The sequence below is a fragment of the Girardinichthys multiradiatus genome, chromosome 4 (assembly GCF_021462225.1).
Source record: "Girardinichthys multiradiatus isolate DD_20200921_A chromosome 4, DD_fGirMul_XY1, whole genome shotgun sequence".
Taxonomy (NCBI): domain Eukaryota; kingdom Metazoa; phylum Chordata; class Actinopteri; order Cyprinodontiformes; family Goodeidae; genus Girardinichthys; species Girardinichthys multiradiatus.
In genome coordinates this window covers 42,433,890-42,460,330 of record NC_061797.1, presented here as the reverse complement: position 1 = coordinate 42,460,330, position 26,441 = coordinate 42,433,890, and the positions used below count along the sequence as shown (strand labels likewise).

Below are 26,441 nucleotides of genomic sequence, written 5' to 3'. Positions count from 1 at the left end.
TGCGTATTGGTGTAAGAATGAGAGTGTGGCTGGATGAATGATATGCTGTTAGCATCAAAGCACTTTGAATAGCTGGTATGAGTAGAAAAGTCCATTTACAACCATTTATCTCAAACGTAAACCTGTTCTCCAAGGACTTTAATCAAACAGTGTGCTTTGAACAGATGAGACTAAGGTTTCTGCAAAAAAGACTACAGGTAAACAAAGATTGAATATGTGGAAAACCATATCATCTGGATCTCAAAAGGATCCGTCATGCCGTGGGCCTGTTTCTCTTTGAAAGGCCCTGGGAACCTCATTAGAAGGCATGGCATCATGAACTTTTGCAAATACTGTTACATTTGACATAAAGATGTGGGGGCATGTGCTGGAAAACTACAAAATCGTCTTTATGAGCGTCTTTCAGCAGGATAAAAATCCAAAACATGTGGTTAAATCAACACTGACAGTTTACCAGAAACAAATCAGCCTTTTTCCATGGCAATCTCAGGCCCAAGACCTAAATCCTTTAGAAAACCTGCAGCATGAACTCAAGAGAAGAAATTATGAGAGGTCCAAGAACTCTGGACAATCCAGAGACAAATGGTCAAAGACCCCTCTCTCTGTATGCTCCAACCTTGGTATTCTTCTAAAATCTTTAACAAGTGCTGTCTTGTTGACAAAAGAGGTTTGTATGCTCCAGAATGGTAATTTTTGTTAACAATGAATAACTTAAACTGAGTCTTAACAGCAAAAAAGCACAAACTTACTGTTACTTGAACTGCAACAGCAAATAAACGATTGAATAATCCAACGTTTCATGCTCCAATGCACCAACTGGACAGTCAATGTAAAAGCTAGAGATGCACAGAAGCTCTAAAAGGCTTCTAAGACCAACAAGGATGTCTCTGGTTCATTAAAAAAAGAAAAGCAAAAAGAGTGGCCAATAAATATAGAAAAATAAAAATGAACAATTACTGTTAGCACAAAAGAACAAACTAATCATCAGGTATATGCAAAACAAGCCCAGATAGTTGTCACTTCTGTGTCGTTCCAATCAGTCTAAAATATTCACATTGTGTCACAAACACCAGAAGAACAGATTTCCATATTAGTTGAACAGCGATCTATGAAAAAGTAAAGATTCCCTGTGACCCACAATAACACAGAAAAAAACAATGTTTTTTCCATATCACTGTCAAACAGCCTATTAAAAAGATAGGAAATTAAATGAAGCCCAGCTCTCATCTGCTTTTCGCATTCTGTGCAACACTGCGGCGTTCTGTTCAGCTAAGAGGTCTCTTCCTCTAAGCTGCTTATTTACTTATTGTGTGCAATGTTTGAAACAGTAGCCAATACAGCTGTCTGCAAAGTGGGAAGCACCTGCATGACAATGAGATGTTTGTTGATGTTGAGAACCTGTGTGTGTTTGTGTCTCCCTTCAACACACAGAGGAAAAGCATCATCAAGGCTTCTGTAGATGCCGACATCCTGCTCTCCCCGGCTCCGTCGGTGCATTCACTCCTCGCCTCATCCCTTAAACAAGATAGAAACCAGACCAGATGATAGCTCTACCCCTCATGTAAAACTTTCTAAGTATAACACCTCTCTTTTAAAAAGGACAGATCTTTCCTGATCTAATCCCCTTCCTTCAGATTTTCCTCTTCAGCTTTCCTCTCCTGCTGCTGCACAAATAACTGAGGTCAGGACAAACAGTAAACACTGACAGCAGAGCAAAGACCTGCAGTCTCTACCTGTGGATGTATTGAGAAGAGCTCCAGTGTTTAGGGAGGTTGTGAATGTGGCAGTCGCAGCTATGCCGGGAATGTGAGTCTCTGTTCTGCCAGAGCTGGATGGAAGAAACCCAAATCTCTATTTAAGGATGTAGAAGCCATGAACTAGTCCCCCTTTTGCATTTTTATATCTGTTCCCAACACAAAACGTCATATCTATCGCAGATGCTTTGAAGTCTCTAAGGCACAAATTCTTAATAAACTGAAACATTTTGATGAAACAAAAGCAGGATTTCCACAAAGAGACAGAAGAGATCAGATTAGAGTTTTCTGAACTAGTTGTGAGGAGTCCTATCTTTTGACTAATTGTCTCTCTATGACTAAAGCAAGAGCTGTGTCCTCATTCTGAGCCCAGAAGTAAGCTTGTTCTCAGTGCCTGTTGGACTCTGCAGGGCTGCCCTTTGTCCCCAGTCCAGGGATCTTCGTTTTTTCAGATGATGTTGTCTCAGTGTCTTTAAGATTTGAATTTAAGTGAATTAGGGAAGTTCTCAACCAAATGTTAAGCAATTAGAATGAAAATCAGCTTCTCAAAGACCATGACCTTAACAGGAATAAGGCAGAATGTCAGAGTCAGAGGTCAATCTTTCTTCAAGCGAAGGAGTTTCAGTATTTGATGTCTTGACGGATCAAGTCCGTGGTCCCAATAATGTGGGCATTGGACCCGTTTGTAATAATGAAGAAGGATGTAAGCCAAACTATAAGGATCTCAATTTACTGGGCCATCTTTGTTCCAACCCTCACCTACGGTCTTCAAATGAATCGTGACGAGAAGAAGAAGATCACAGATACAAGCACCTGAAATGAGTTTCCTTTATAAGATGGGAAGGTTCTGCCTTTCACATCACAACACGTCCAGTGAGGTAGTCTGGTAGTCATCTGATCAGGATGCCTCCTGGGTGTCTAGTTTTAGAGTCCTTCTGGAAATATTCCAACAGGGGAGGACAGCCCAGTTTAAGAACCCACTGGAATGACGATATACACTTCCTGTCTGGAAACAGCTCAGGATTCTGAATAATGAGTTGCAAGTGATGTCTAAACTGTAACCTCCAAGACCTGATCTTGGATAAGAGGAAGACAATAGATGGATGAAATTATCCATCATTTCAGCGACTCAGTACTGACTGGATTGATGGACGATTGTCTTCCTAATTATGAAAGGCCAACTTGACCACAAAATCCTAAGCCAACATTGGATACTCCCCTAAATGTTAGGGTTCTGGGAAACAGTCTCAAATACAACAAAAGTAAAAATATCTAAATATGGGTTTATGAAAGAGCCACTCTGGTATTGTCTCACAAGGAGTCTGAGGTTGATACTGATGGAGTTACCTGGCATCCTTTGACATCAACAGCCTAAAGCAGTGGTGTCCAATCTATTGTCACATTAAGTCAAAGGTACCCTAGGGACAAAAATAAAAAAAAACACAACTAAAAATCACAAACAATTCTATAGTGACTTTCTTATTCCTGCTCAACAATAATATATAATAATACGAGCATGCAATATTTTAATTAAACAAATATATTAGTCAGATGTTTTGTAGGAAAGAGATTTATAAATCAAGTTACAAGTTTTGGACCAGTTTGTACTTTATTTTGGGCTCAATTGAAAGAAATAAAAATTGTAGGAATTGGGTCACTCCTATTTTAAAAATGCTTCCTTTATTTAGCCAAGATTAATAAATTATTTAAAAGCAGATTTGGTTGCATTAAGGTCTGCTTTTAAATAAGTCATTGAGCAAGTGTGACCCTATTTACTAAGTTAAAGAACCCAAAAAGTGAACACAAAAACACTTTTTTGTAGTTAAACATTTTCACTGTAAGAAGATTTTAATATATTGGTAATCATTTTGCCCAAATAAAAAAATGACTGCAGTTGCATTAACCACCTGCGCTGGTGCGCCGAATCAGTATCATTATCGTTATGCCCTGGCAGCCAAATGTGCCAGTCCTGCACTACCGGTGTTCATTAAGTGTTGTACAAAGAAGTCCGGAGTGCCTCCTTAAGGCAAACAGACTAGATTATTACAGCATTTACTTTGTATGTGTATGTATTCGGTGACAAAATAGGCCAGGAAGACTGCAGCGGATGTATCTCCATAATCCTGTTTTTCAACACCCATTAGTAGACTATCCTTTCAGTCATAAGCGATAAGACTGTATTAAGTTTGGGTCTGGTTGTAAACACATGAAGCAGTCGACCAATACACATGGTAAGAAGACTAAACCTACAGGATTTATGAAGCAATGGCTTGTCTGTCTCGTTCTCATTTACTGTTGAGATAAAATCTGGAGTCCAAGGTGCCAGAGGCCCTGAAGAGCTTCCATGAGATGCTTCAGTTTCCAGTTCCTTAAAGAAAACTGCTTCACACCTAAAGTAGGTCTGGAGTGAAAAAGACAAACTTTATTTTGTTGCCCCTCTGATCGTTTGGCAAGTATAGTCTGTCCCCATTCCTGAGGTTCAGTGGGAGTTCACAGAACACGGCGTCGACTTCCAGAAATAAACCATTTGCTCATGCGTGGGTGAGATGAAATAGTTTGGCTCAGAAACCAGTGACAAGAGTTTTCTGTCTCACCCACCCCATTCTCTCGTCTGTGACAGACCGGCCGACAGGACGTTTACAGATGTACAAAGGCTGCGGATAGGCCAGGTTTATAAGGGTGTGTGGAGAAAAATCCGATCACATTAGTTCTACATTTAGGTTTTTCTTCCTTCATGGCCAACATCCAGACTCTCCAACTGCAGAGCAAGCATACCCCATCACATTCATCTTTAGGAGTGACGCAAAGGTTTTCAACAACACCGCCCTGCTCTAATAACGCTCATTGGTTGGTTAATACAGAGACCGTGACATGTGCTTTTGTTGCTCGTTTTCTCCAAATAAAGCATCAAATATGTTGGATGGAAGAGTTATACATTAGTGTTGTACCACAAACATTTCGCTAAATGGGTTGTAGGTTAAAATCTGTAGTAATGCTCTCTTTTTCTGTGTTTTTCAGCTTCTCTATCCCTGCTGAAGAAAAAGCATACCCACACCATGATGCTGCCACCACCATGTTTCAACGTGGAGATCTGTTCAGTGTGATTTCCAGCATTAGTTTCCCTTCACCAACAGCATTTTGCATGCAAGTCCAAAAGGTCCAAATGTACAATAGCAGACTGAAAGGGGCTAGCTGAGACAGCAAGTTCTATTCAATTCAATTTCAATTCAGTTTTATTTATATAGCGCCAATTCACAGCAAATGTCTCAAGGCATTTCACAAAAGTCAGGTACATACATTCCAATTAATCCTAATCATTTAACAGTGCAGTCAGATTCAGTTATTTATTCAAATTGGATAAAACATTTTTCTGTCTAAGGAAACCCAGCAGATTGCATCTAGTCAGTGACTTGCAGCAATCACTCCTCCTGGATGAGCATGTAGAGACAGTGGACAGTCACTGGCATTGACTTTGCAGCAATCCCTCATACTGAGCATGCATGTAGCGACAGTGGAGAGGAAAAACTCCCTTTTAACAGAAAGAAGCCTCCAGCAGAACCAGGCTCAGTGTGAGCAGCCATCTGCCACAACTGACTGGGGGTTCTACATTTTATTTTAGGGATCCACTAAGTTGGAAATTTGGGCCGATATCGATATCCGATTGTAACATTGCCCTTATGGCTGTGTGATGGCTGCAGTTACAGTCACACAAATAAGTTACTTTCTATCCAACACCACACTGCTGCAGTTGAGAATTACACATTTCACTACACTTATACTTTACTTTCTTTAAATATAGGACTTCATTGACAGATTAATTAAAGAATTGGTTTTGGTTTAGTATTAGTTTATTTACCCAATATGGCACTGTATTCTAATAGGTGTGCAAATTTTAGTTTACCTTGTTATGTGTGTATTTTTTGATTTAATCCTTTTTGTTTTCAGTCACTTCAGTGGCAGCTGCTCCATTCCTGTAGCTGAACAAAGAGTTGGAAAAAGGGGCAGAGCAAGCTGATGTGGAGACCTGCAAATATACCACAACTCAGGACCATAGGGCAGAAACGGCCCTTGATTATCTTAGTTTTAATTAGGTTTTTGGTTGTCTGATCCCTTTTTTGTCTGTGTAGACTGATCAGCCAGTATTTAATTTCCCCTTCTTTTGATAGTTTTGTTCTGTTTTGTTAGTGTTGTATGGTACCTGTTTTTTGAGTAGAGTTTGTTATTTTACAAAGACAACGTGACCAACAACCTCTCTCTGAAACACATACACAAACGTCAACAAGATGAAAAAGACAACTATTATTTGTATAGTATAATAAATACCGGCCTAGTTTTACTTATCGGACCAGTACAGAGGTTTACACAGTTCTATCGTACATCCTTATTTTATTTAAAGAGAAAAACATGGTTTGAAAAATTGCTATACCCAGCAACAAAAACCTAATACCTTTTATTTACAAACTATCCTGCCTTGAATGGTCAGTCATTAATTATTCATGAGCAAATGTGAAATTATACAGAGTGTAAACATAACAAAAAGGAGCTCAGTAAAACTATATTGCCTACCAGCAAAATTACAACACTTAATATAACAGAACAAAGAGTGAAGTCAAGCTAGATTTTTTCTTGAGTAAATTGATTTCAAATTAGGTAACTATAAACTTCTCCTACTATTTCCTCACATCATTAGTTTCACTCATCTTGAGCTGTTCGAAAGCTCATCAGATCATAATACTACCAACATTTAAATCAAATCTAATCTTATTACAGATTCTACTTTTTGTATTATATTCTAATAAATGCCCAACTGTTGTACTGATCTGTAATAGCTCGTGTAGGAAATGGAGTCCTTATATGAAGGATATAAAGAGTGGATGAATTTCAACTCCAAATGGAAACCAGTCCTCCTAAATGTTCATCTTTTTCCTTCTCCACCCCACCCATCTCTTTCACTCCCCTCTTCCATACCACTGTGGACTCTGGAGACCTTTCCTCCACTGTGGGTGGAATCAGTTTCCTTTCCACTGCCTGCACCCCCACCTCTTTACTCTGGAAAAACTCCTGTTTTACTCACACTGAGCACCTAACTCAAAAGTGGGCCCACATTCCTAGACAGTATCCCCAACACTGGAACAATTTAGTGCCTCAGGCAGGAATGCTGACATCCAGCCCAGGTTTTCATCAGGCCTAGTTTAGGCAGAGAGCGCCGCAGAACTTCACTCACTGATATGAGTCATTATACAACACAAGCCTTCCTATGAGGTTAGTCATTATGGAGACAAAATTATTTTGTTCCACACTAACAGATGTAGGAGAAATGTTCAGAGAATTTGAAATGTAGCTTTGATCCGGGATCAGTGTCTGGATTTTTATCCATGGATTTTACCTTGCCTGAACATACTTAGCTGATAACATAGGAGACGTGTCCTAGCAACTACAACCACCTATCAATCAAAGACCAACAGTCACCTGAATGTCTGCATCACCAGATTTCCAGGTCTCGCCACTACATGCTTGTAATGACCAAAGAAATTTGTTACATTTTGATCGCAGACTAAACATATGTTTGATATAAATTTAAATAAACGAATAAATAATCGACGTGGAATATTGGCCACTGCACAAATTTATAAATATTGGCATCTGCCAATCTATCAGATGACCTCTAGTCTCTACCATTTTTCGGCAGCACAGTTAGTGTGTGCTGACCTTTGAGAGTGAGGGTCCAAGTCTTTTCCACACAGACAGAGATCAACTGAAACACTACACTCATGAAAACAAATCCACATTCAACAGAAGGCACTAACCTTTACATTTTAGCCTTCTCTGGTGGAAAGTTTTTCTAATTAAGATCTTATAATCCTTAAAAGAGAAATCAGAATCCGCAGTCTGATGTCAGAAACAGGCCACAAGACCCTAATTGGTGTAGTTTTCCCCTTTATTGGGATGCCAGAGAAAAGCACCAGAGAGACTGGAGTTCTTTTTAGGCGGGTAATTAACAAAGAGTCACACAGTGTTGTTCCTCATCCACCTGTTGTCACATACTGCCAGTCAGCTAGCTGAAAGGAAGAATTTTAAACTTTTCCCTTTCTTTTTTTTAACTAGTAAAACAAGCTCAGCTGTTTGGAAATATTACTGGTTAATACTGTTTTAAAACTACAGGTTGCAAGTTTGGAGCGACAGGTATGTTAGGCAGGATTATTGTTACTCTGAGTAAAAGCTATTAGATTGTGTCAGACGTACAGGCGACATCTGTTCCGGATTCCTCCCTCGGGAGGAATTCCAGAGACGTTCCTACCAGAAGGAGGCCCAGGGGACGGCCTAGGTCACAGTGGAGGGACCATGTCTATTGGCTGGCCTGGAAACGCCTCGGGTGTCCTCCAGAAGAGGTGTCTGGTCAACGGGAAATCTGGGTGTCTCTGCTAAGACTGCTGCCCTCGTGACCCAGTCCCGGATAAGTGGAAGAAGACGAGTACGAGATTTTGTCATACATTGACATTTCTACTGAAAGTTAAATGCTGTAGGGTTCCCAAATCAGCTCAAGCCTGGCTGCTGATTTTTGGGACCAACTGTCTGTAGAGGCAAAATTTTGTTTTTATTTCTTTTAAATGACTGCTTTTCTTCTCTGAAGCCCTGACAGAAAAGATTGAATCAAAGTTTTAACATTAAAATGGTTTGCAGCATAGATATTTTGGAAGGCATGTGTCTCCCTCTAGTATTTTTCTGATAAAACCCCAGAAAGATGGTTGCTATATTTAAAAAACGGACTGCACTCTCAAATATGTCAATAATGGTATGCCTGGTGAGGTCTTTAAGGGCGATTCAGCACAATCCAGCTCCAGCTCCTTAATGTGTGGACTTCTATAGATTTCATATTTTAATCCTAATTTTGTTTCAGTTCATTGTTTGATTTTGCAGCCAAAACACCAGGTCTAAGAACTTCTACAGCTAAAGCTCATAATATCTGCACAGATTTTCTCTTTGCACATGAAAAAAAACCAGAACATACAACTTCTCTGTATTAATTAATTTCAAGAAACAATATTTATCTTGTGGAGCTCTGGCTCAGTCAGCTCAGCTGTGTGTACTTGTCAAATCTTAGCTAATTTGTGTTTCCAGCACAAACAGCTGAGCAGCCCGAGTCAGCGCTGCAGCACTTTAAAATGATGTTAGTCATTCAGAACACCAGGCCCACTGTCCTGACCCAGACCCCGCCCCTCACACTAATCCTACATCCTGAGTGGGAATGTGCCATCTTTCAGAGAACACTCTGATGGCTATTTTTGGTTTCCTCCAATATTCTCACTCTTAAATCGAAGCAATTACACAGAAGAGGTGATTGGTGTTTCCGAACCACTTTGAGGTGGTTTAGAAGCAATGATTTGGACTTGTATCTTGTTAATTTTGGGCTTCAAATTTACACATTTCTTATTAAATAAAAAGCCTAAGTCTAAAAACGTCTAAAGTTCTAACCAAAGTCAAGAATCATGGAAATCCCAGCAATCCCAAAATAACATAGGAAGCAAATTGCAAAAGAAATGGAGACACAACGCTCTGTGGCAAGTCTCTCTGGGAGGAGGTGATCCCCGTTTACTCCGACTGCGTCTCAAGGAGCACATAAAGTCGCATCGCTTGCTCCCTCTGTGCCAAAACAAAGCCGCCTCTGAGACGCACCGAGAAGTAGGTCACAGAGGATTCCTTTCATTTGTACAACACTTTCCAAAGAGTTTTCCACTCAGTCTGAAATGTCCCACTGAGAAGTTAACCCTGAAACAGCCAGACCGTCTCTGTTCTGACCTGCAAACCAAATCATGATGATTCTATATTCATCAGCTGGTTTATCTTCCATGTGAAAACAAAGCATTTCTGAAGCAATCTTTATGTGAAGACAACAGAAACAGATTTTCTTGTATCAAGAAAGATCTGCAGTAGTATAAAAGAAATCAAATACCAGAAACAAAAGCAAAGTGATATGTCAGCTCAACTCCAGCCCTTAAACACTCAAACAAGCTACCACAACATACCAGAGGGATCACGTAACTACACAACCTTCTCCGTCCCCCTCTTTTCGGCAGCATGTGTTCTCACGTTGAGTCTGCAGCTCCAGTGATTCAAATCTTACTGAGCTGAATCAGCGAAGGGAAAAGCGACCGCAAGTTGACACAAGTGAAAGGGAAAACAGCAAGGCGAGGCCTTAAATTCACTCTGGAGGTACAAAGAGTACAAATTCAGAGGAATCTTTCGAGTTATTCCACAGGAATGCATCTCTCTTCCAATCAATGTGAGCGCAACTTGCCTCTGCTCATTGCAGCTTTACTACTTCCCGGGTTTTCAGTGCTAGTACAGGGCACCAGCAGCTGGTGGCAGATGTACAAAGAAAGAAAATGATTTAAGTGTCCTTACATGGCAGACGAGGAGTGTCCATACAGCTCATCTCTAAAAGACACTCTTAAAGCAGCCATCACAGGTTCGAGTCCTGGCCCATTGACCTTTGCTGCATGTCTCCCCTCTCTCTCTTCACCCCATTTCCTGTCGGTCAATTTACAAAAATAAAGGCCACTAGGGCCACAAAAATAAAACAGTGAGTTTTGTGATGAGCCATGATTCTTGTGTACAGATACACCACTAACCATGATGGTGTAGTAATAAATTCCTTATGATACCACTGCATTGGTTTTCTTTGTGCATCCATCTTAATCTTTTCGGTACACATTTCCCAAAAAAAAAAAAAAAGGGAGAAAAGTTCAGAAGTATTTGAATGAAGGTAAAATGCGATCAGTTGCAACTGAATGAAAACGGTGCTCACTGGAGCCACTCCGCATTTTAGAAAGAAGCAGCGTTGGCTTGTTTATCTCAGAGACTGTGGAGTATGTACATAGTTACAGTTTACACAAGTTGCACAATTATGTTACCCTTCTCCCTGCTGCAGTGTCACCATTTTAACGAAGACTGCAAGACTATTATTTGGTTTACCAGGTCCCCCTGTGAACCAACCTACACCAACCCTGTCATGCATTAAAGTTTTATGATTTTGTTTAGCAAAGTGATTTGCATGAATACATAAAATAACTAAGTTGTATTCACATAAACAGGTAAGAGGATAGAATGGTAAACATATCTCTAAATCTCTTCCTTCAAATGCACAAAGAAGAATCATTATTGTGCTAGTTGTGGATTATTGCAAAACTGATATTTGTGATTAACCCGGATTTTTAGCATCTCTTTCTGTTCTATTACCAATGTCGCAAAGTATGAGCATACAGGGCAGTGAATGTAAATACAAGCAGTGAAATACAATACTGACATGCAGAGCTTTAATGCAGGGCTCTTGAAACATAACAGACTGCCAAACATTACATTCAAGGAGTCCTTTTGTGATAAAGAGATTTTGCACACATTAATATTGCGATTGTTGATTGTGATTCAAAATATTGTTCAGTTCTGGTAAATAGGGGAAGACAATCCTATACATCTGAAGATTAGTTAAAGTGCCTTCGCAGAAACAACAGGTCAGAAATGGAGCTGTTGATTGGTTGCCAAAAACAAAAAAGGGCATTGCATAATAATAGATTAACTGTAAAAGAAATCAAACAAGGTGTTAAAACAAATTTCTGAATTGATATTTTGGTTAAATTGTCCTCCAGCACCCCATTATAAGGTGATTCCTCTTAAATAAGTTGTCTTGCATTTTTAAAATCCAAAAATAATTTTTACACATTTTACATTTAAATAATTGACTTGATTGTACATCACAAAAATAATTATAACTTTAGGGTAAAAAAACAAATTGCTGTCAAAGAGTGACAACATCACAAGGAGTCCTCCTCTTGCCAGCAATTCATAACGTGACGGTCACCTAGGAAGGAATGTTGATGGCAAAGTCTCCAGCTCTATAGTGAGTTCAAATGATGAAGATTTACCTGGTTATTTGTCCAATGAGGAGGAGGAAGATGGAGGAAACATTGCAGCTTAGAAGATCTAACAAACTGACACCCTGCCCGGGGATTTATTGGTTGGGCAGCGAAATTATCACTCCTGCTCATTGGTTTTACAGAATAATTCCACATTTATCAGTTACAATGTTTTTTGGGTTTTTTTGCAAGAAAACAACCTGTTGTAAACATAGATAGTGTGCTGGTGATACATAATAACTCCATGAATTGTATTCCTCCCAGTGCAGGTATGTGTTAGCTGCAGAATGGTCTCAGTCTTTTTACTTTTGTAGCACCAGTGCCCTTTATTTCCCAGTATACAGACAGGAAATAGGTAGAGAAAGAAGGGGGTAAGACATGCAGCAAAGTTTACAGGGTCGGAAATTAAACCCGGAAGGCTGCGTCGAGAACTCATTGCCTCTACAACACGAACCAGAAAAGGTCGCCTTAGGATATTTTTATTTTTTGTAAGTTATCGGGCACCGGAAAAGGTTGATATTTGGACTTTAACACTGTAAGCACCTAGAATAGACGGATTTTAAACATTTTTGTTTTCCTCTATGTATCTCAGTCTAATTCTCGGTGCCCAACACAAAACAGACACCAACCACTGTTAAAACTATCTTTTTTATTACTTCATTTCCAAAAAATAAATAAAACCCATTCTGGAATACAGATGCACACTCTTAAAGTTTAATTTAGGTTATATTGCAGTCTTTCTGATTTTCATGATAGACTACAAGCACCATGAGAACCTGAGGTTGTGTTATAAGTTCACCCTCAGGTGCCCCCCTCCCCCTCATCATGAACAAGTTTTCTTTCCAGGGGTCTCTGGAGAAACCTTCATAAAGGCATATTTTATGTCTCTGGTTTTATCAAACAACCACACAGAACCGTCTGTGTTAGCTGCAGCTACAGCTCCTTAGAAAGGGGGTGTGTCCCTACAGGACGGACTACTGCTCCTCACCAGATGTGAGAATCCATCCATAAGCTGCTATAGGTCGGCTGAGACCTTCGCTCTCCATCCCAGCAGCGCTTCACTCTATTTTTCATGAGCCCAGTTGGTTGCCAGGGTTTCTGTTACCATGGCCATGCTGCAGTGTGATGCAACAAAACCGAGGCAGACACCCTCCCCTTACCCCTCCCCTGTTGCTTTGGCCCAAAACCAGCTCAGGAAGGGCTACAGGAATACAGGGTGGCACACTGACTGTCCAGCGGCCGTGTAAGGCGAGTTAACCCTAAGCACACTTTGAAACTCGTTCTGCAACCATTTTTCAAATGACTTCAGTTCAGTGCATTGATCCAAACCATCACTCGAGGAGCTCTGCATAACTCTGATGGGTCTGCATTAATGACTGAGACAGGAAATGTTCTGTATTATGCAGTGATGGCACTATCAGCACATCTTCATGTGTAAACCCAGGTTAAAGCATACAGTCTCTCTGGGAACTCTGAGTTTACAAAACAACAGAAAACAGTTAAAAATGGTAGAGGTTTGTGAATATGACTTAGAAAGCATATGAATAGAAATACTGAAGAAGAAATGCAAATCGTCAATACACTTAACTTAGAAACAGGCTGTGTCCTGCATTAAAAATGGTCTCTTCTGAAATGTAGGTAATTCAATGACTTCATACACATGAAACTTTTTCTACATTGCATCTGTTAGAAGTACAAACTTTCATGCATTTTATGTGACAGACAAAGTGATGCTTTATTGTAAAGTGGGAGGAAAATGTTGGTTTTAATTTTCTTTTACAAAAATAACGCATTTGTACTCAGTCCCCTTTACTCTGATGCTTCTATATAAAATCAGAACTCACCTAACTTGTAAACAGAGTCCACCTACGAGTAACTGCAGCACAAATCCAGCTGTTCTGTAAAGGCCTCAGATGTTTATTAAAAGGCATGTCAGGGAGAAAGTTGTGAAGATGTTTAAAGCAGGGTTAGGTCATAAAATAATATCTGGTCAGATGTCACCAAAACTGGACTTGAAGGGCTATAAAAACGCTTAACTGTATGTGGCAGAAAACAAACACTGTATATCACACAAACCCTCCTGGTGAAGGGTGGTGGCAGCATCATACTGTGGGGATGTTTTCTTTATCAGGAGCAGAGAAACTGTCCGTTTAATTATGATGAATGGAGCCTGATACAGGCCAATCTTGATAGACAACCTGCTGGAGGCTGCTAAAGACTTGAAACTGGGCCGAGGTTCACCATTCAGCAGGACAACGGCCCTAAACATAGAGCTACAACGGAATGGTTTAGATCAAAGCATATGTGTGTGTTAGAATGGCCCAGTCAAAGTAAAGGCAAGGCCTAATTGAGAATTTGGCTCAAAGCCTAAATGTTGAGGTTTAGGCACACAAAGGCTCCAACCACTCTGAGGATGAGCTATTTTGCAAAGAGGAAAAGGTCAAAGTTCCAGCCTCAACATGTGTAAACCTGGCTGAGACAAACCCCAAATCACAGGTGGCTGTCCAAATTATTTACTCAAGGGGCTGAATACAAATATATGCCATGCTTTGCTTGACTTATTTGTAAAATTATTCGAAAAAAATGTATCTTCTATCTTCCACTTCGCAATTATGCACTACTCTGTGTTGGTCTTTCACATAAAATCCCCCCAAAACACACTGCAGTTATGTGGGTTTGATTACTTTTACATAGTACTGTATATCCTCTTTTAATCTTAGAAGAAGCAATCCTACCTGGATTGTTGGCTTCTCCTTCCAGGACCAGCAGCTCTGTGCATTCAGCCAGGGAGTGCTCCAAGCAGACCTGCAGGAAGCGGGCCTGGGTCCGGCTCACCCTCTTCAGCAGCGACACCAGAGCCACGGTCTGCTCGCACTCATTCCATCCCTTAAACCAGCTGGCCAGCACGCCCACCTGATCCCGAAACATCATGGTCTGCGAGGTGGGACAAATAAAGAAGCACCGAACGAGGTGGGGAGGGACGGGAAAGCTCTGCAACAATCTTGATGTGAATGAGAGGTTATGATTACAGTGGGATGTCCCAGACGGCAGATATATCCCTGCTGGAGGTGCTTTCACACAACCTTTTCTTCCTGCTAATCTCCTTTGGTGAGAGTGAAAGATGGGAGGAGGAGGTTAGATCCTCTACGTAGCCATAAGGTGATCTGAGCTGTTTCTGGCTGCTTGATGGAACTTGGAGGAAATGATATTTGATGAGTCAGCTCTCTTCCAGCTCAAGCTGTGTCACATCAGCTTCAGCCTCTGGCATTTTTCTTCAGGGAATCCCTCTCAGGCCTGCAGGGGGATGTCAGACATTAGAAGAGAAGCATTTTCAACAGAATCCCCTCTATGCTTCTTTGTGTGCTATCCTACGTCTATATGCAGTTACTTCCCCAGCCTGATGCAACAGTGTCCCTGTTACTTCGGTCTGCCGCTGCAGTGGGACAGTTATATTTATTTATTTACTTTAAAGAAACCAGCCTCCACAAACTTCACCGAGCATTTATAGCTGTCGCCTATGCGCATAAGGCTTGTGGCATTCACCGCTGGGACAAAAATAAAGAAAAATGTTTCTGGTATCCACCCATTCCTAAAAATACAGCTGTCGATGATCCTGGCGCTGCATCCCGGAATTTTCCAAAGGACGCCGGCTGGATTACCGACGGCCGCTGTGGCGACTTCCTGACATTATTTCAATGATAGGTTAGTCTTACACAGCCATATTCCTGACGCGATGGGAGAAGAAGGGAGCTCTCTGGGAGGGTTTGATCCTGAAGGAAAGCTGAGGAGTAAAACGTGGGAGCAGACTCCTGCTGGCTCCAGAACTGATGGTCTAAAACTGTCAATCTGCTTCATCAGCAGCCAGCCTGCTGCGGATATGACTGCGTTCAAAATGGCAACAATATATTTCCTGACAGATAAGTAATAGTAACTTTAAAGTTGCATAAAATACTTCTACACATACGCAAGCATAAATAGATGCAGACCCACCAGAAAAAAGAAAACTGACACATAAAAAGGTAAGAAGGGAGGCTTAAAAGGAGAAAGCAGACTGGCGCATTATTTGGTTAAAATGTTTGAAATTGTTAGATTTGTTTATGCTTTGCGTGTTGTTCCTACCTTCCCGCGCAGTTTGCATCGCTGGATTACCCCTCAGGAGGACATACAGGCTCAGCTTGGTTTTTATTAGAGGGGGAGCGGCGCCCTTTCACTCCGGGTCTGCAGGATTTGCCATCTTGACTAACTTTTACCTCTGTGTCCGTTCAATAGACTGGCTCCTCTGCTCTAAGTCGCTCTTTGTTTAGGATAAGTTGGACGCAGTCAACATGTTCCGCTGTGCGGGTTGTCAAAATAAAGGCAGGAGCATGGGTTGGGGGGGCCAAAGGGCCACAGATGATTGATAAAAATAATAACTGCTCTTTTGTCTTAGATTATTTATTAAATAATAGCTAAACAATAAAATGTAAGAGTAACTCATACACGTTTTGAAGTTAATTATTTAATTAATTACGTGTTGTCTCTGTAGCTGGTGAACTTAAAAGTAAAATGTGATTGGTTAAACTGCACATCAGGCCCGTTTTGTGCTGGCTGGAGCAGTGATTGTCTCGTCAACTGACTTCCACTGGTCAAAGAATAAAAAAATCTATCAATTATTAAATAACTTAATGAAATCAATAAGTATTAAAATAAATATTTTCTGTGGCCCTTTTGTACCCAGTACCATGAGTAGTACCATAGGCATATCTAGGATGTTATAATATTGAGGGCCTAGCACAGCGAGTGACCTTCTGTTATTTTCACACATTCAGTTTTGGTCCTCTTAGCTAATATGTTGCTTTTGTTTTTAGATGATTTAAACCTGCTGCTGGTAAGCATTAAAGTGGGGGTGTCTGGGTGTGGAGATGCAATGCCTGGTTCCAGCAGGACCTGATGTGCTCACTGTCATAGAATCCACTATAAATACTAGGACTGTATGTGTTTAAATGAAAAGTCCTGGGCTGAGTCAATGTTAGGGTCTAGGGTGACCTAACTTTTCGCTCACCTAGAAAACTCATTTTATTGATATATTTTGTTCAATGAGTAAAACAAGGTGCACTTAAATCACTTTCTTTTTCAGAAGAAAAAAAAGTTAGACACCAATATGTGAACATTTATGAGTAAAAACTAAATGTTTTGGGGGGTTATCCTAATAATTTTTCAACACAAATACAGTTTATATGAAGTTTAATTAAGGACTCGTGGTATAGTGTTGGGTGGCTTTTATTTTGAAGGCATTTCCGCTTATTTTTCGGTTGTGTGTTGGCCTGTTTGATGTAGGCCGGGGGGGCTCGCGCTGCTAATCATTTACAGCGGAGCATTACGTCAGGGGTTTGGCAGCGCGAGGAAGCACCAAAATAGAGAGAGAGAGAGAGAGTACGAGGGGGCAGCCGCCCCCCAAGACTGCAAGAAAAATGTAAGAAACAGGGGCTCTGTCAGATATCTGCATCTTTTTAGATTCTCTAACTTAAATATCGGCAAGTCATGGAAAACGACTCTTAACCCCACTCTCACTAAACACACTTCTGCATTTCATAGGAAATTGTTCGACTTTTATTTGCTTAAAATCTGCCTGGGAAAGAACCGTACTGGTTAAAATAAACTGTCCTTATGAGGGAAAAAAACTGTAAGTAGTTCCAAAACGAAAAGAAAAGCAGACTTATGGCAAATCAACTCAGCTTCATTGTCACATCTCTACATACAGAGCATGTACCTGAAACAAATTTTGGGTACATGTTACAGAACGGACAATAATGGAGTAGACTGGGCAGCATACAGCATCTAAAACCAAATAAGAGTGAAGAACAATTTTAAAATCAAGACAAACACAAATTCAGAAAACAGTCAACATTAGGACAAAAACTATGATGCAAACAGATGAGTTTCTAGCAAATTGCTTTGAGTAAATAAAAGGCCTGCGGTCACTCTAACAAACAGTGACAGAGTAAATATAAACCAAAAGAAAACAGAGGTACTTTATATTACCAGTAATAATTAGATATACTTAAACAATTTTGACATATATTCACATACATATCATACATATATATATATATATATATATATATAAGTATATGTATGTATATGTATATAATATATATATATATATATATATATATATATATATATAGGGGTTGGACAATGAAACTGAAACACCTGGTTTTAGACCACAATAATTTATTAGTATGGTGTAGGGCCTCCTTTTGCGGCCAATACAGCATCAATTCATCTTGGGAATGACATATACAAGTCCTGCACAGTGGTCAGAGGGATTTTAAGCCATTCTTCTTGCAGGATAGTGACCAGGTCACTACGTGATACTGGTGGAGGAAAACGTTTCCAGACTCGCTCCTCCAAAACACCCCAAAGTGGCTCAATAATATTTAGATCTGGTGACTGTGGAGGCCATGGGAGATGTTCAACTTCACTTTCATGTTCATCAAACCAATCTTTCACCAGTCTTCCTGTGTGTATTGGTGCATTGTCATCCTGATACACGGCACCGCCTTCAGGATACAATGTTTGAACCATTGGATGAACATGGTCCTCAAGAATGGTTCAGTAGTCCTTGGCAGTGATGCGCCCATCTAGCACAAGTATTGGGCCAAGGGAATGCCATGATATGGCAGCCCAAGCCATCACTGATCCACCACCATGCTTCACTCTGGGCATGCAACAGTCTGGGTGGTACGCTTCTTTGGGGCTTCTCCACACCGTAACACTTCCGGATGTAGGGAAAACAGTAAAGGTGGACTCATCAGAGAACAATACATGTTTCACATTGTCCACAGCCCAAGATTTGTGCTCCTTGCACCATTGAAACCGACGTTTGGCATTGGCATGAGTGACCAAAGGTTTGGCTATAGCAGCCCGGCCGTGTATATTGACCCTGTGGAGCTCCCGACGGACAGTTCTGGTGGAAACAGGAGAGTTGAGGTGCACATTTAATTCTACCTTGATTTGGGCAGCCGTGATTTTATGTTTTTTGGATACAATCCGGGTTAGCGCCCGAACATCCCTTTCAGACAGCTTCCTCTTGTGTCCACAGTTAATCCTGTTGGATGTGGTTCATCCTTCTTGGTGGTATGCTGACATTACCCTGGATACCGTGGCTCTTGATACATCACAAAGACTTGCTGTCTTGGTCACAGATGCGCCAGCAAGACGTGCACCAACAATTTGTCCTCTTTTGAACTCTGGAATGTCACCCATAATGTTTTGTGCATTTCAATATTTTGAGCAAAACTGTGCTCTTACCCTGCTAATTGAACCCCTCTGCTCTTACTGGTGCAATGTGCAATCAATGAAGACTGACTACCAGGCAGGTCCAATTTAGCCATGAAACCTAAAATGACAGGTGTTTCAGTTTCATTGTCCAACCCTTGTATATACAGTACAGACCAAAATTTGGACACACCTTCTCATTCATCTCATTCAAAGAGTTTTCTTTATTTTCATGACTATGAATATTGTAGCTTCACACTGAAGGCATCAAAACTATGAATTCACACATGTGGAATTATATACTGAACAAAAAAGTGTGAAACAACTGAAAATATGTCTTATATTCTAGGTTCTTCAAAGTAGCCACCTTTTGCTTTGATTACTGCTACGCACACTCTTGGCATTCTGTTGATGAGCTTCAAGAGGTAGTCACCTGAAATGGTTTTCACTTCACAGGTGTGCCCTGTCAGATTTAATAAGTGGGATTTCCAGCCTTATAAATGGGGTTGGGACCATCAGTTGTGTTGTGCATGAGGTGGATACAGTATACAGCTGATAGTCCTACTGAATAGACTGTTAGAATTTGTATTATGGCAAGAAAAAAGCAGCTAAGTAAAGAAAAACGAGTGGCCATCATTACTTTAAGAAATGAAGGTCAGTCAGTCCGAACAATTGGGAAAACTTTGAAAGTGTCCCCAAGTGCAGTCGCAAAAACCATCAAGCACTACAAAGAAACTGGCTCACATGAGGACCGCCCCAGGAAAGGAAGACCAAGAGTCACCTCTGCTGCGGACAATAAGTTCATCCGAGTCACCAGCCTCAGAAATCGCAGGTTAACAGCAGCTCAGCTTAGAGAACAGGTCAATGCCACACAGAGTTCTAGCAGCAGAAACATCTCTAGAACAACTGTTAAGAGGAGACTGTGTGAATCAGGCCTTCATGGTAAAATAGCTGCTAGGAAACCACTGCTGAGGACAGGCAACAAGCAGAAGAGACTTGTTTGGGCTAAAGAACACAAGGAATGGACATTAGACCAGTGGAAATCTGTGCTTTGGTCTGATGAGTTTGACATCTTTGGTTCCAACCACCGTGTCTTTGTGCGGTGCAGAAGAGGTGAACGGATGGACTCTACATGCCTGGTTCCCACCGTGAAGCATGGAGGAGGAGGTGTGATGGTGTGGGGGTGCTTTGCTGGTGACACTGTTGGGGATTTATTCAAAATTGAAGGCATACTGAACCAGCATGGCTACCACAGCATCTTGTAGCAGCATGCTATTCCATCTGGTTTGTGTTTAGTTGGACCATCATTTATTTTTCAACAGGACAATGACCCCAAACACACCTCCAGGCTGTGTAAGGGCTATTTGACCAAGAAGGAGAGTGATGGGGTGCTGCGCCAGATGACCTGGCCTCCACAGTCACCGGACCTGAACCCAATCGAGATGGTTTGGGGTGAGGTGGACTGCAGAGTGAAGGCAAAAAGGCCAACAACTCCAAATAAATCAAACTTCTGTGAAATCAAACTGTCCACTTAGGAAGCAACACTGATTGACAATCAATTTCACCTGCTGTTGTGCAAATGGAATAGACAACAGGGGGAAATCTTTGACGATTAGCAAGACACACTCAATAAAGGAGTGGTTCTGCCGATGGGGACCACAGACCACTTCTCAGTACCTATGCTTTCTGGTTGATGTTTTGGTCACTTTTGAATGTTGGTGATGCTTTCACACTCGTGGTAGCATGAGACGGACTCTACAACCCACACAAGTGGGTCAGGTAGTACAGCTCATCCAGGATGGATGTGAGCTGTGGCAAGAAGGTTTGCTGTGTCTGTCAGCGTAGTGTCCAGAGCCTGGAGGGGCTAGCAGGAGACAGGCCAGTACACCAGGAGACGTGGAGGAGGCTGTAGGAGGGCAACAACCCAGCAGCAAGACCGCTACCTCTGCATTTGTGCAAGGAGGAACAGGAGGAGCACTGCCAGAGCCCTGCAAAATGACCTCCAGCAGGCCACAAATGTGCATGTGTCTGCACAAACGGTTAGAAACCGACTCCATGAGGATGGTATGAGGGCCCGACGTCCACAAATGGGGGTTGTGCTCACAGCCCAACACCGTGCAAGACGCTTGGCATTTGCCAGAGAACACCAGGATTGGCAAATTCGCCACTGGGGCGCTGTGCTCTTCACAGATGAAAGCAGGTTCACACTGAGCACATGTGACTGACATCACAGAGTGTGGAGACACCATGGAGAGCAATCTGCTGCCTGCAACATCCTTCAGCATGACCGGTTTGGCAGTGGATCAGTAATGGTGTGGGGTGGCATTTCTTTGGAGGGCTGCACGGCCCTCCATGTGCTTGCCAGAGGAAGCCTGACTGGCATTAGGTACCGAGATGAGATCGTCAGACCCCTTGTGAGACCATATGCTGGTGCAGTTGGCCCTGGGTTCCTCCTAATGCAAGACAATGCAAGACCTCATGTGGCTGGAGTGTGTCAGCAGTTCCTGCAAGATGAAGACATTGAAGCTATGGACTGGCCCGCTTGTTCCCCAGACCTGAATCCGGTTGGGCACATCTGGGACATCATGTCTCGCTGCATCCACCAACGTCACATTACACCACAGATTGTCCAGGAGTTGGCAGATTCTTTAGTCCAGGTCTGGGAGGAGATCCCTCAGGAGATCCCTCTGCTGTCTCATCAGGAGCATGCCCAGGCGTTGTAGGGAGGTCATACAGGCACGTGGAGGTCACACACCATACTGAGCCTCATTTTCACTGTATTATTAGGTGTACCTAATAAGTGGCCGGTGAGAGTGTGTATCTATATGTATATTTATATATATGTACGTATATATACTAATGATTACATTTTGAAATAATTTAAAATGTTAAAGTATATCTAATTATTTTGGTATTAATATCCAGTTACGCCAGTGTTAGTGGGCGGTGCTAATGTTCACGTATAGACAATCTGATTGGTCTGTGGTAGAGCTGTTGTGCAGTTTAACCAATCAAATGTAACGGTCTAGTCGTCAACTAACTATGATAGTTTAAACTTTTCAATGGTGGACTGTAGCACACATGAAATGAAAAATGAAAGTAAATACTGTCATAATTATACATCTTTTAAATAACGTTTAATTACTCAAACCTTTATTTTGAAAGTATGAACTCTGCTGAGGTACACTTGTGGACATTTAAATATATATACCAACACTTGCCTAAAGCTGAAGAAGTGGCCTCATCTGCGTTAACAATTTTAGGTTATGATTCAATTGTATATGTCTGTTTCTCCTGTTAAGAATATAAAGCTATTTTTGCATGTCTTATTTCCCAAACAGGTTGGAAAAACAGGAAAATAGGCCCGTTACAAAACCAATCACTATAGCAAGTCTTTACATTTGCGATGTTGTTTGAAAAAGATTTATTCTGAGAGCGAAAAAAGGCTTCTCCTCCGCGCACATACAAAAAAAAAAATGAAAAAATACAGGAATGTGGGATTAATGAGACTAAGTTTTATATCTGCTTAAAGGGTACTTTTAATCCCACAACCCCGTCATATCGGAACATACATTTGAATATGACTGTATAATGTTAGAATGTTGCTGCAGCTGCTAAATTCAAAGTCGGCCACTTGATGGCGCTGTTACACCACATCAACGTGTTTAAACCTTTTGTTTTGAAGTTTCTTCTTTGAAAACTATTCCAAAGTTACCTCAGCGTCATAAAGTCTTTCATCCATTGTGACGTCACAGCGGTTCTAAAAGTCTAGCTTCACTGACTTCTAGCCACAGTGTGGACAGCGTTGTTGGTGTGCTAGTCACAGTGTTGTTAGTTTGCTAGTCACAGTGTTGTTGGTTTGCTAGTCACAGTGTTGTTGGTTTGCTAGTCACAGTGTGGACAGTGTTGTTGGTTTGCATTTTTCAATAGACTTGCTTATTCCTTTTTTTAACCCGTCAGCAGCAGACATGGCTGAAGGAATCTGTTCAGAGTTTAAAGAGAGCTCAGTTATTTCTGTGAACACTCTGAAACAAGAAGTTGCTAGTTTCTTCAAAAGTCTTACAGAAGACCAGTGGAGAAACTTGATGTCTGGAAGTCCAGACATGGAAACAAAATGCCAGCTGGCAGAGCTTCTATGTGATGTGACAGAGCTCCTTACGAGTACAATCCTGTATAACCACCAGAGCGAGTATTTGACACTGGCGGATGTGACAGCAAAATTGGGAAAGACAGTCCCAGAAATCTTTGCAGAGGTACTGGGAGTTCCAGTAGAGATCACATCCAATAGCTCAGAGGGCTTCAACAATTTAGTTGTGAGTCATGTAATAGACACAATCAGATCTTACCTTTGTTGTGACCCAGATGATCTTACAGAGAGTTACGTGAAGCAGATCTCTGACTTGTACAAAATGGATATAATGGTTTGTGAGTGTATGGTCATGATTAAAGAACTCGTAATTACATTGGACAAACACCAGCTGCAGAATACAGCAAAGGAGTTTATTCCCCCTCTCGTCTGGGACTTCACTAGGACAAATCTGCACACGAAGTCCCCGCCATCTGCTCAGACCGAAGAGAAATTCAAGCAAAAATCAAAGAAGAAAGGGGTAATGAGAACAATCAAAAAGTTTATCAGTAAATACATCCTCAAAAAATCGGTAATGCCACTCGATTACTTGCCAGAGAATGCAGATACTGAGAATTTGCAAAAAGACATCCTAGAAGACTTGAAGACTGATTGGCAGTCAAACCTTAACTCAGGTATAGGAGAATCCATTCCAGGGGATACATTTTCAGAAGTTGGATCTGTAAAGAGCTCAGAAAATGACAAAAATGGTGATGAATTCATCCAGGTGAAATCCAGCAAAAATGATGTTGACATCATCCAAATGAAACCACAGGAGCAGTTTATGCACATCTCATCCCAGGAAATTATGCCAGGGGTTGAATGCTCAGAGGCTACATATGTGAAAAACTTTAAATCTACAGATAATCTTTCTGGAATCATTTATGTGAAACCATGTAATCCACAGCAGCAGTTTACAGAAATTGTATCAGTGGAAGAAAATGGCCAAGAGGATGAACCTTTAGATGCTGCATGCATGGACGTATCTGATGATGAGATATCTGAAATTCCCCTAGCAAATAATCTAATTCAGCCACAAATTTACAACAAAACACCGAGGGAATGTTTCGTTGCAGAGGAGGACTCCACAGAGGACCCCGATAGGGAAAATCTTCAGCCTCAGCAGCAGTTTTCATACACCACACTAGTTGAAGACTTTGTCCCAGAGACTGAGCATTTAGAAGTGACACCTTCAGACACTGTCTTCGCACCAAAGGAGAAGCCAGCCGAGCTCTCACAGGTGGAAGATTTCAAATCTGAGCAGCTGTTATCAGAAGCTACTTGTGTAAAGGACATGGTGCCTCAGAAAATGGATCCCCTCACACCGCTGGAAAAATGTGATCAGGATGCAGATGTACTAAGAGAAAGTAACAAAACATATGTAAGCCTATGTTGGGGAATCCTGATGTCCCGGGCCATTCAAAAATCCGAGTTAAACTCCTTTTCTCCTAAAAACTATCAACTCACCCACAAACGTCTATTTGACCAAATCTGGACTGCTTTAGCAAAAAAAGACATACACATCAACCCAGATTCATTATCAAAACAGAACAAGAAAATTTTCAGTGGCTTTTGCAAGAAGCTCGACTGTCCAGATGAACTTCTGTTGTCTTTAATGGTTTTAAACTTCCCAGAGACAGATAGTGAGATTGTCTCATCTTTCATAAAACAAGTCAGCAAACTCCAAAATAAACCCCGTTCTTTTAAGGAGGCCTTAGCACATTTAGGTAGATCCATACTGAAGCTTATACCGAAACAAAAGATGCACTGTGAGGAGTCCAGTCAAACCAATGAGCATTGGCTTGGAAAATCTGGCAAGACTCCATCCGAAACACCAGAGTTCTCAGGGATGTCCGCTGCAGGTGATAACTCTCCTAAAGACACAGCACAGTCATCACATATCCAAGAGAATGTATCTAAAAAAGCAGCTAAACCAGTACTGCATAACCCAGATTATTATGCCATGTTGGAGGAAAAGATGAAGGCTGCAACACTTACACAGGAGAAGAGAATGGCTGTACAGATCCTAGTTACAAAGCTGATATGCAAGATCATTAAACGGTCACCTAAATGCATTCCTCAGAGTGAGTGTGATAAGATCATTGAGCGTCTCAGCAAGCAAATCTGGGATGAAGTTGAGTCTATAAGCCAGGAAATATCCCCCAAACAGATTGAAAGACTCAACAGGGCTATTTTTGTGGATCTCAGTAAGGAATGGCATAATTCAGACATGCTCAGTTTGCTGCGGTTAGGGATGTCATCTATTGATACAAGAGTTGTGTCAGTGGTCAGGCATAATCTGCTTAATCCTCCTAAGAAGTTTTGGAAGGTTAGAAGTTTCTTTAGCCCAGCTAGGATTTTCAGACACCTACTCTAACTTTACCAAAGTCAGTGATTTACTTATTCTAAAAATAAATATTGATACTTTCCTTTTGCCCACTTCAAAATGTTCTCATTTGATTTGACTCCATCGAGTGGCCACTTTGAATTTATCAAGTAGATATACCTGCTATTAAAAAGAATTGAAGAAGTTTTATGCTTCACATAAGGAAGGCCCTGTGGTCCAATGCCTTGTGTGGTGTTTGCGTCTTCTCCGTGGGTTCTCTCCAGGTGCTCTGGCTTCCTCCCATATCCCAATGTTACTTCTCCGTGGGTTCTCTCCAGGTGCTCTGGCTTTCTCCCATATCCCAATGTTACTTCTCCGTGGGTTCTCTCCAGGTGCTCTGGCTTCCTCCCATATCCAAAGGTTACTTCTCCGTGGGTTCTCTCCAGGTGCTCTGGCTTCCTCCCATATCTCAATGTTACATCAATTGGTCCCTCTTTTGTACTGGGTTTGCAAACTTTCAAGAATGCACACGTGTTGTGAATATGATTATGAATATATAATGTAATATTAGTATTTTAATATTATAAATAATAATTAAATAATGATTTGGTCTGATAGGTGTTTTCATGTGAATACCAGTCCAATATGGCGGTGGTTTTAGGACAATAGTGAAAGGGAGGCAAGCTTTGATATAATTGAACAGAAAAACTCTGCACACACAGAACAAAATTCACACAATTTTTTAAAATACAAGAATTTATTAACAAAAATAACCAAACTCAAAGTCAAACATATTTCCATCAGCAAAAAATAAAGAAAAGACATAGGGCTGCACGGTGGCACAGTTGATAGACCTGCTGCCTCTTTCTGCATGGAGTTTGCATGTTCTCCCCGTGCATGCGTGGGTTCTCTCCTGGTACTCCGGCTTCCCCCCGCAGTCCAAAAACATGACTGTTAGGTTAAAATAAATTGCCCTTAGGTGTGTGTGTGTGTGCACACAGACAACACACACACTAAGGTGTGTCTGTGTTCCCCTGCGATAGACTGGTGACCTGTCCAGGGTG

The 26,441-nt window shown here is 41.2% G+C and overlaps 2 protein-coding genes across 2 annotated transcripts in view; one reads left to right on the top strand and one right to left on the bottom strand.

Moving 5' to 3' along the window:
* Window positions 1-16,065, bottom strand: part of samd4a (sterile alpha motif domain containing 4A) — a 60,558-nt gene extending 44,493 nt beyond the window's left edge. The window contains exons 1-2 of the mRNA XM_047362343.1: window positions 15,785-16,065; window positions 14,401-14,959 (exon numbers count right to left, since the gene is read on the bottom strand). Of these exons, the coding sequence (XP_047218299.1) occupies window positions 14,401-14,596 (196 nt within the window). The 5' untranslated portion in view covers window positions 14,597-14,959; window positions 15,785-16,065. The remainder of the gene's footprint in view (window positions 1-14,400; window positions 14,960-15,784) is intronic.
* Window positions 16,066-23,969: 7,904 nt separating this feature from the next.
* Window positions 23,970-26,192, top strand: LOC124867313. Its single transcript, XM_047363699.1, has 2 exons — window positions 23,970-25,661; window positions 25,716-26,192. Exon 1 carries the CDS (start codon window positions 24,028-24,030, stop codon window positions 25,426-25,428), a length of 1,401 nt encoding a protein of 466 aa, XP_047219655.1. The 5' UTR covers window positions 23,970-24,027; the 3' UTR covers window positions 25,429-25,661; window positions 25,716-26,192.
* Window positions 26,193-26,441: the final 249 nt, after the last annotated feature.